Raw genomic sequence first — 10777 nt, forward strand, 5'->3', positions numbered from 1 at the left:
CAGGCTCAGGGCAGCGTGGGCCAGCGGTGGTTGCTGCAGCACCAAAAGCACTGGGTTGCCAGCGCGACTGCCGCGAGGAGCGAGTCTCTATTGGCTGCAGGAGGGGGCGAGGGGTGCCTGTTCGCTGCACGCCACATTCGATTGGTCCATGCAGCCGGCGGGTCCGCCCACATCCCCGGGCTGCGCACTAGGTGCTGCCCGGTTCAGTCCCAGCCTCAGTGCCGCGACTGCGAAATGAGTATAACCATGAGGAGTCCCTGCGAGAGGTCTGGGGAGAGTGAAGAGCAGGAGGAGGCGGCGGTGGCGGCCGCTGAAGGTCCTGCACGGGTTCCGGAGGACGAGGAGTATTGGGACGCAGAGTGGACTCTAAGCTGAAGACAGAAGGTGCCCCAGGCAGGAGGTTCAGGCCTGTCTCCTGACCTTGGAAGCTTCTAGGCAGGGGTGGAAGGGTCAGGCTGGGGCCAAGGGGGCAGGGGACCCCTGTCCAGCAGAGAGCGCATCCCTCCGTGGGACATCTTCAGGGCAACCCGTGGCCCCTTTAGCCCCGTGCCTGCCCAAAAATGCTCTTGGCAACATCAGTTGTTCCACTATTAGAACTCGCTTCCAGAATGATGTTAAAATGCAAAAACCTAGTCAAACAGTCTAAGAAGGGCTGTCCCACCCCTTCCTGAAATGGGATCAGGGCTGGATTTTCCCAAGCCACAGGAAAACTAAGCTGACGGATGTATAGAACTTAGAATTATTGCAGTGTTTTTCCCTATAAAATGTTCATAAAAGGTACATGGTCTGTGATCCCATAGAAAGGACACAGCACGCACTTCAGTGTCAGGCAGGCGAGGTCCTAAGCCTGGCTCTGCCAGGATCGGCTACTACTTGCTGTGTGACTTTGGGGCAAGGATTTGCTTTCTCTGAGCCTCGATGTCCCCATCTGTATATGGGGCAGAAGTCCCTACTAGCACAGGAAGAAATGCCTCTAGAGGGAAACAGTCTGGGTAGTGAGAGAGGGCATGGGAGGAGGCAGGCGGCTGTGCCTGGGGAGGGGGCCACATGGACCCCTGTCTCTATCAGGCACCCATGGGCTTGGAGAACTGGTCAAGGACACCATCCACCTGAGGTCTTGCCGGGCCCACAGCCTCGTGCCTGCCTCCTGCTCCCTGCGCCAGGGAAGTGCCCCAAAGCTGAGCCTGCAGCATCGTGGCCTGGGGCCCCAGGTACCCCTGGAGGGACCCTGGGCCAGGCTTGGAGGGGAGGACCTGGGAGGAGCAGCCATAGAATGGCCCTCCCTGAGCCCACCCCACACATTCCTCAGCCTTGCTCTGTGCCAGGTGTGTCCCATCCCCCACATCTGGGGGACAGTGGGATCCAGGCTCTGATGGAGATCAATGTAAGGGCTGGGGAGCCTGCAGGGGACCCTAATGTACTGGGGGGTCAGGGAATGCCCCAGGAGGTCTGGTGGAGCCTAGAAGAAGAAGCCAGTGTCCCCTGGGCCTGTGGGAAGGAGGGTCCCCTGGGAACAGGAGCCAGGGTAGAGACCAGCTATGTGTGGGGCCTTCAGCCCTGGGATAGACCAAGTCTCTCAGGCCCCTCTCTGTCCCAGGGGGCCCGGGCTCTGGCTTCCACATTGACCTCCAATCCCGATGTCAAGCGGCTGGACCTTTGGGACAATGGGCTCTGTGGGGCCAGCGCAGAGGCCCTGGCAGGTGCCCTGAGCCAGGTAGCAGCATCTGTGGGAGGTGCCAAGCCTGGGATAGGTGGGCAGACTTGAGTCTTCCCTTTCCTGAGGGGTGTGGGCCCCCCACAGCCAGGCCTTCTCCTCCTGGACCTGCTGGTGTTGCTGGGGGAGGGGCCTGATCACAGGGTGGGGTGAGTGGGGGTGGTGCACCCAAGGCTGGACGCCACTCCCTTCCTGACCCGCCCCCTCCTCCACCTCCTCCTCTGCCGGGCAGCACCCCCTGCAGATGGTGGCCTCCCAGTGCCTGACTGCAGGGGGAGAGTCCTTCAACACAGAGAGACAGGGGCTGGCTGTGGGAGAGGAGGGAGGGCTGGGGGAGTTTGGTGGAGCTGAATCCAAATGCCGCCTCTGCTGCAGAAGATCAGGGTGACCCTGAGCAAGCAGCTCAACCTCCCTGAGCCTCAGTTTCCAATCTGTGAAATAGACTCAACAATATCACTTAGCCCTTGGGGTTGTGATGTGCATGGCCTCTGGGCTGTCATTGCCAGTCCCCGGAGATGCGGCTGTGAGGGCTTCTGTGGGAGTTATATTGCTGACAGGCACGAGTCATCAACGGGGTGGCTGTGGCCCCATCACAGCATCCTCCACAGCACCACAAAGGAGGTGGTGTAACCCCTTGACAAAGAAACTCGTGAACACATGGGGTGGGGGTGGGGTATCCAGCAGATGGGTTGCAGAGTCACCATGCAACCCCAGGACAGTCTGCCTGCAAAGCCCCTTCCACTGCCTCAGGCCTGGAGGTTTGGGGGATGGATGAGGGTGGGGGAGGGTCGTGCCTGACTTTGGATCCCACTGACTGGGAGTGGTTCCGGCCCCCAGATGTGGAGCTGTCGGAGAACCAGCTGGGAGCAGTGGGTGCCCAGGCTGTGTGTGCCGCCCTCGTGGTGAACCCAGCCATGCAGAGGGTACAGCTGGCAAGGAACAGCCTAGAGGAGCAGGCGCCCCAGTACCTTGCTGAACTCCTGCTGGCCCACAAGGGCCTGAAGTCCCTGGACCTGAGCTCTAACAAGCTGAGTGACCAAGCAGGTCCCATCCAACCTGGGCCACTGTGGGGTCCGTTTTCCTGGGGCAGGGGTGGAGGGGAGGTTGGCAGGACCACTCTGAGCATCCATGCTCTGGGCCCTCTCCCCATGTCCCACTTCAGCCTGCCCCTTTCCCACTCCTCCCACACAGAACTCTTACTCCGTTCCCTGGACATCTCATTGCCCTCCACTGCCTGTGCTGGGCACTGACTTAGCCAATAGGGACCCAGCATAAACACAACAGAGGCCCTGGCCTCAGGGAACACACATTAACAAGGTCATTCTCCATAATTATTGGTGCTACAAAAGAAACAAATAGGGTATGATTCTAGAGAAGAATGGAGATCCCTGCTTAGATGGGTGGCCAGGGTGGCCTCTGTGAGGAGGTGACATTGAAGCTGAAATGTGCAGGGTGGGGAACAATCAGACATGGCAAGACCAGAGGGAGTGCATTTCAAGCAGAACAGTGAATACGCGGGCCTATTTCTCAGAGTGACGGACACCAGTGTGACTAGGCTATTGGGCCAGGGCAGAGTGGCCAGCCTGTGGGGTGGAGAAGCGACAGGGGGCTACAGGGCTACAAATAATGGCAAAAGGCATGCAGATTTTATTCCAAGTCTGTGGAGAACATCAGTGGGATTCCCTGATCTCACCACTTTCTCTCATGCCCTAGGTCCTTTGCACGGGTAGTCTGCTTTGAAAGATACATGTAGTTCTACCTGTCTGTTGTCAACCACTCCAATAAATTGTAAGAATCACCTGAGACCGTGTGTTAGGAATACAGATTCCTGCACCTTGGATTTGCTGAACCAGACTCTTGGGGGGATGACTGTGCATCTGTGTTTTAGCCAGTGCCCCAGGAGATTTGTCTGATTGAGAAATTTTGGGAGTCACTGCTCTGTCTCAAACTGCTTAGAGCACGTGGGGTGGCACCAGCCTTGGCCTGTGAGAATCAGTCCTAGAATCTAACTGCCAGAGAGCCAGTTCCCTGTCTAAGAAAATTATTGTGGGAAGTCAGAGAAATTAACAGAAAAGCTCATTTCAGACTTTCAACAAACTAGGTATAGGCATCCCTCTGGGCCTGGGTGGTCAGAGGGTGAGCACCAGAGAGGCAGCCAGGAGAGAGGGGCTGGAGGCTATGCCCCGTGGAGGCTGCACAAATACAGGAGTTGAGGGGGGTGGTCTTCAGCCTGGAAAAGGACAGACTCAGCAGAGCCACTTTGTTTTCCCAGGTGGGGATCTGTGGGTGGGCCCAAGTCCCTGCATGGTGAAGGAGCTTGGGTCTCAGTGTCGCCCCCTGACCCATGGGGATTGTAGCACCTGCCACATAGGTTGGCTGCAGGGGTCACAAAGACCAAGCTTTGAAACTGCAAGAGGCCGATTCCTGCATGTAGAACCTTCTCACCGCTAGATGTTCAGCAAAGAAGGGGCTTCCCTACAAAGTGGGAGACCACTGCCCTCTCCTCCCAGCCCTGGAAGTGTCTGAGGAGAAGGAAAGTACCCCTATCTGAGAACCTGTGGGGGTCAGCCCCAGTGCTGGGCGTAGAGTCTGGAGCCCTGTTGTCAGGGAGGCAGCACAGGGGCCTCCCCTCCTTGCAGGGAGCTCTCCAAGGTGCTGAAATTGTCTGCCCAGGCTGTTCTGGCCCCGCGGGCTGGCTGAGCATCCTGCTCTGTCAGTGCATCTGTTTTCCCCTGTGCATTTCTTCAGACCAGCCTTACTAGACCTGTGCTCGGTGCTGGGACCACGGAGAGGGGTCAAACTCAGATCCCTGAGGGAGTCCTAGGCTGGTGGAGAGACTGGCCAGGCAGAGAGAGGTCTAATGGCCAGAGCCTGGAAGGATGGAAGCGCAGTGGACATGTGGTCCGAGGCAGCCCAGCCCAGCCAGGCGGGCAAGGCTTCCTGACACCGTGACCCCAGGTTATAAGGATAAGGAGCTGTTAGCCAGGTGAAGAAGGGGGTCGACAGTTGCACACAGGGGGTCAGCCCAGAGGCACGTTGGTCCCGGCACTTCTGAGAACCAGACTCAGGCCAGACTGGCTGAGTGCTAACAGAGTGGAGAGCAGGGTGGGCGGGTGGGGGGGCTTCTGCCCATTTTACATGCTGAATATCTCTCAGGGTTTCTTAACCCCACAGGGCCCCCACTTTCCTTTCTCTACCACCTCTGCCTCCTCTCCACTACACTGGGCTGGCCTTGTCCCTTCTTGCTTATAGACTATGACACAAGCCTCCCAACAGTCTCTTGGCCTCTCAGCTCTGCCCCTGCCCACGCCAGTCCATCCCCTACACTCACCACTAAGGAATCCAGCCTTGTCACTTCTTAAAGCCCTCTCTATCTCCTCACCACTGATAGGGTGGTGCCCAAGACCCTTGTCCTAGCATTGAAGGCTCTCAGCATCTCTCAGGTACCCATGGCCCCTACCTCATTTCACTGGCTTCAATGTTGGGTTCAACTCCATGACCCTCATGCCCAGCAGAGACCCTGGCACACAGCAGGCATCAGTATCATTATTGAAGGAATAAACAGTTAATAAGAAGGTCTCTCTTGGTGTTTCTGAAGGGGAGACACTTGGACCAGCCCTGGCGGAAAACACAGGACTCACCGAGCTTAACGTGAGCTGGAATCACCTTCAAGGCCCAGGAGGCTTGGCCTTTGCCAGGGGACTGGAGGTATGAAGCCCCCACCTGTCAGCCCCTCTGGCTTGTCTTTTGGGGGCAGGTCTCCCAGGTGCCAGCTCGCCATCTCTGCAGCTCTTCAGAAATGAACCTTGGATCTTTTAAGCAGATCTTTAAAAATATTTCCTTAAGTTACTTTAATGTTCCCAGCTCCACTGAATGATGACAGTGTTCCATTTCCCTGTGCACACTCTCACATCACTTACTGACGGGTCTGAAGGTGACTGTTCCACACCTTCCCCAGACATCACATACTCGGATGGTGGGGACATGGTGCAGTGTGGTGACACATGCTCACTGTTGGGCATATACAGATGCTTCCTGAGATGACACCCTGGCACCCTTGGGTCCCAGCACACTCTCAACAGCCCACTTACTCCCTTGGAGGTTGTGGCTTGTAGCCTCGGGAACGGGTGGCTCCAGCCCCTGCCAGGGTGGCACAGGGTCTGCAGTGCTCCTGGTGCTGGATCTTTCTGTGGGTCCTCCTCAAGGAATGGCAGCCGCTGCCATGCCCTCTGACAGGGCTGACCTGGGGTCCTGCCCACGAGGTGGCAGGTCAGGCTCTGTCGTCCCAGCACATCTACCAGCTTCACTCTTCTCCCCATCACAGCCCCATGACAGCCCTTCACTGGAGCCCCCTGGGTCACTGGGCGGCTCTGTGCCTCAGGGTCCCTGTTCTTGAGAGGGCATGGGGCCTGATCGCTGTGTCTCTGAGGGCCCCCCATACTCTGAGGGTCATTCACATCCACACCCTCTCTCCACTGTGCTTCCCGGGTTTGGCTCCACTGCTCACCACCATCCAAGACACAAGACTCTAACCTGGTCTCTGCCCTTCCACACTGTGTCCATGCTCTTTGCACCTGGGCTTCCTGGGCTCTGAGGCTGTGGCCCCTGACTTTCTCCACCATCACATGTGCTCCCATGGCTTCTCCGTTTTGCATTCCAGGCAAACATCTTCCTGAGAGTCCTGGACATCTCAGACAATGGCTTTGGAGATCCTGGAGCCTTCGCGGTGGGTGAGGCACTTCAGACCAACAACATGTTGAAGGAACTCAACATGAAGTGAGGAGCACAGGGTGTCCCCCATGTCACAGTCTCCAGGCCCAGAGCCACCCCAGGGACCAGGGTCTCCATGATCTTGCAGCTGTTCACCACTTTAATTCCCAAACCTACAACAGTCTACCCATGATGGCTCCTGAGCCACAACCCAAGAGCACCAGCTCCATCCTTCTCACTCGAGTTCATCATTCGAACACGGGGGCTCGTAATTCCCACTGCCCAGGCGGGGGGCTGGGAATCGCACATGCACGTGTGAAGCATCTTCAGAGAGCCTGGTGCAGGGTGGGTGCTCACATGCTCTGCTCAGCACATGGCTGCTGGGGGCCTGCTGTGTGGGCTGCTCCTCCAGGCCCGAGCAAGGTCCCAGGCCTGAGCAGGGGACCACAGCAGGCGCCACGAGCCAGAGGGACGGAAAGAGGCAGAGCCCTGACAGGTCATGGGCTGCCAGAGTGAGCAGGGCCTGTCTGCTGCAATCTTGCCCACCTTTGCTCCCCATGGAAGGAGCCAACGCCAGAGGAGACCACGAGAGATGCTGAAATTCCAGGCCAGAGCTGGGGGCTGAGGAGTCAGGGAGAAGTGGGACTGGCTCCAAGACAAAGTGGCCAAGAGCAGTGCTGAGGCCTGGAGCTCAGGTCCAGCAGGACGAGGAGGAGGAGGAGAGGAGGTGGGGAGGGAGCTGGGGGGTTTTCCAGAACAGATGCTGTCATGGTGATAGGTACAGGGTGCCAGCTGGGGCAGAACATGTGGGAGCAGCTGCTGAGCTCTGAGGGCCAGGGAGCAGCTGCTGGTCTCCACCAGGGGAGGGACGCTCTAGGTGTGTTTGCTGGGGGATCTCCCTGAACACTGGGAGCCTCCGATGAAGCAGGGTCCTCATCCAGCTTTTACACACTGACCTGCCCCGGGTCCCTGGGGCGTGTGTGGAGGCTGGAATGTGAACCCTGACCCAGTGGATGCACCAGCAGCTCCAGCTGGGAGCCTGGGGAGATCTGTTGCAAGGCAGCACAGTGCACATGTCTTTCTGCTGCAGCAACAACCGCATCTCTGCGGCGGGAGCCCTGAGCCTGGGCCTGGGCCTCCGGGTCACCCAGACACTGAGGATGCTTGTTGTGAGTGCTGCCTGAAGGGGGCGGCCCCAGCACAGGGCTGCCTGTGCCTGTCGACACAGATCCCTTCTCTGTCACATCTCCCCACCCCAGTGGGGGCGGGGGACACAGGTTCCAGAGCACAGATGGGGAGGGGCCTCCTGGCTTCTTCTTGTGACCACTTCTTCCTTTTGCCATTCACTCACCCATCTCTGGCGTGGCCCATGCCCTTCTGCAGACTCCTCCCCCTCCCTCCTTCCCTCCCAGCTGCGCTTCCTCCATCTCAGCCCACTGGAGAAGTGGTGGGGGGACTCCGTCCCATCAGAAGCTGGGGCCCAGTGCTCGCCCCTCCCTCTCTTTCCCACATCTTCCCTCCTCCATCTCACCTCCTGCAGCGCGCCCAGGCTGCCTGCTCCTCCTTCTCACTTCCCCTCCCCCAGTCCTGTGGTCCTGCTGCTTTCTCCTCTCGGGCCTTCCTTCCCACCTGCTCCCAGGTGATCTTCCTAAACCAGAAACGTGCCCCTGTCCTTCCCTCCTCTAAGCCCATCAGCAGCTCCCCTCTGGATAAATCCAAGCTTCCCAGTGTGTCACTCACAGCACGTCCTCAGGATTCAGGATCTGGGCTCTGCCATCCCCCTCTTCCCTCCCACCTTGAAACCCATCCTCTGACTCCCAGCTGCCTGGGATTCTCCGTGCACACGGGGCGGGATCTCACCTCTGCTTTGCTCCTGCTGCTGCTCTTGCTGAAATGCCCGGCTCCGCCCACCTCACCTGTGGAGCTCAGCTCAGGGGCTCTGTCCCCATCCCACCTTTACTCCAGGGGGAGCTGGGGCACACTCTCTATTGCACTTATCACACTGCATTTATATGAGGTTCCTTTTCCTCTCCTCCCCACAATGGCTGAGCTCTTTATGGGCAGGAGTGTGTCTTGTGTGTCTGTACCTTTGTCCCCAGCACAGAGCTGGCTCTGGGTGGGCACTCAGCCAGCATCAACTCCCTCCCTCTCTCCCCAGCCCTGCAGCCTCACCCAGGGAATCCTGTCCCATGGAGACACCTTCCGAGCAGAGGCACCTTCCGAGCAGAGGTGTTGGGGCTGTCCTTGGCCATGTCATCAGAGATGAGAACTCCCTCCTTCCTTTCACGCTGCTCTCCTGGCCCTAGGCCCAGCTGTTCTCAGTGTGTGCGTGTGTCGGTTTCTCAGGTGTCCAGGAATCCCAGGCGAAGTGCAGGCTGCTTTGCTGTTCTCAGGTCTGTCCAGGAGAATCCAGTGTCTGCCCTGGAACTGCTGGATTTCTCTATACGAGCTTTCCATAAACCCCACTTCAGACCCTCCCCTCAGCCCCCTGAGGTATCATTTAAAGGGAGAAAGTGGGGATCACAGAACTAGAGTGCCCTGCCCAGATGCATGGTGTGGCCGAGTCCACGTTCCAGCCCAGGCCTGACTGTGGGTCATGATGCCCCTCCGGCTCCACTCCTGCTCCTGACTGGGGTACCACCCTGGGCTCACCTCGGACCCCTGCCTGGTTCTTCATGGCTGAGAGAGAATAGCTGGCTCGGGTGTCACGATGCTCACGGTTGTCTGATGTTTGGATTTGCAGGTTCAGCCCTTGCAAGGTGGCCCCTCTCCCCAGCCCGTCCTGCCTGCAGGTGGATCGTGGTGCTGGAAGAGTCCCTTGTGTGGATGTGAGGGAGATCAGGACATCTTTTCATTCTAGTTCCCCTTTTTAATGTAGAAAAAAAGTCACTCTCTTCCAAGGCAGTTAAACACTAAGGAGAGAATTTCCAAATACAAATTATTAAAAGAAAGTCTAGTCTCAAATCACTGCTTATTCTCACACTGATTTATTTCCATCCAAACTTGAGTCAAAGCCTCTTCAGAGATGTGTTTTCACAGTTCAGCCCTCAGGCTTGGGACATCTGGTGTTGAACATCCTTGTTTCCTTCTACCTGCCTCATCTCTACAGCTCCACAGCCAGAAGTGAGCTTGCCTTGACCGTGTTCCCTCTGCTCTGAGAATGCCTGTCAGCACGGACTCTATCATTCTAAAACAAATGGAGTGATGTATGAAATTGTCCTGCACCAATACATGCTTTTTCACTATGATGTATGGTTATTATCAGAAGCTGTAGTATAATGGAAATCCCGTGGTGTTTGTGGTCAGACAGGCTTGGGACCAAATCCTGATCCATCAACATTGCATCTTGATTCTGAATCAGAGATCAGCACTAGTCTAGGTACGATGTTCTATTTCCTGTGCCTTCATGTTATCATTAGTCTAATCTGCCAAGCCCAGATTTTATCCTCAGTTTTAAGGGAAATCCTTCTGAATCCTTACAGTTCATGTAAAACCCTTCCCAGGACTCAGCCTTGTGTTTGTGTGAAACGGGGCTCGTACCTACCAGCCGGGGTCACTGTGAGACGGGATGAGATGACAGACCCCACGGAAAGGGCCTGTGCAGAGAAAGACTCAGTGCTCGTTCTCTTCCCCCAACCTCTCTGGTTTTCATTTTTCTTTGAGGAACAACGTCTGTGCTGCAAAGTACACCTGGATTAAAGGCAGAGCCCGGTGAATTTTCACAAACAGGGTATACATATGTAATCAGCCCCCAGATCAAGAAATAGAGCAGGCCCCCAGAAGCCCCCTCGAGCCCCTGCCCTTCTCTATTGTAATAGTTTGGGGAGTGATGACATTATCATCCATAGGATACAAGCAGTACTAAGGAGCTTCTTCAAGACCCTGTGTGTGTAATTAAAAGAAGTCAAGTTCTCAGAAAGTGACAATGTTCTGCCTTGTCTTGGGTGTCTCCTCAGGATTCCAGGTAAGCAGAGAGTTTGATGACCTCACTGCTCAGTGAAGGTCATTCTCCCAGGGCTTTGCATAAAGACTGCTGCCCACAGAGTGGAGTACAAAACACAGTTGCTGCCAGTCTTCAGACCGTCCCCACCAGCGTCCACTGCTAAATGACTGTGGAATGTGGCTTCCTTATCTTCCATCAGCTGCTTCAACTTCCACATGGAGGGTTCTGGGCCTCGCCATGCCTCGTTACCACCTGAGTCTGCACTGACTCCCCGTGTCAACTGGGGGGTAAGTCCTACAGAGCCAGCCTTCATGGCTCCGACACCTGTACCCTCCTCGGCCCCCACAGTCCCTGCACTAACCTGGGCCTCCCTCTGCTCTCACTCATTTGGTGAATTCACTCATGGGTGA

At 56.8% G+C, this 10777-nt stretch overlaps 1 protein-coding gene across 1 annotated transcript; it reads left to right on the plus strand.

Annotated features, from left to right (window-relative positions):
- The first annotated feature begins 231 nt into the window (after positions 1-231).
- Positions 232-10534, plus strand: LOC101399618 (leucine-rich repeat-containing protein 74B-like). Its single transcript, XM_087423778.1, is given in 11 exon segments — positions 232-358; positions 361-384; positions 1069-1211; positions 1598-1733; positions 2552-2758; positions 5313-5422; positions 6375-6490; positions 7515-7593; positions 8771-8872; positions 10389-10413; positions 10416-10534. Coding segments are annotated over 11 exon segments (1185 nt in total). The 5' UTR covers positions 232-234.
- The last annotated feature ends 243 nt before the right edge of the window (positions 10535-10777 follow it).

Source organism: Ceratotherium simum, chromosome 35 (assembly GCF_057802395.1).
Source record: "Ceratotherium simum simum isolate JZ-2026a chromosome 35, ASM5780239v1, whole genome shotgun sequence".
NCBI lineage: Eukaryota > Metazoa > Chordata > Mammalia > Perissodactyla > Rhinocerotidae > Ceratotherium > Ceratotherium simum.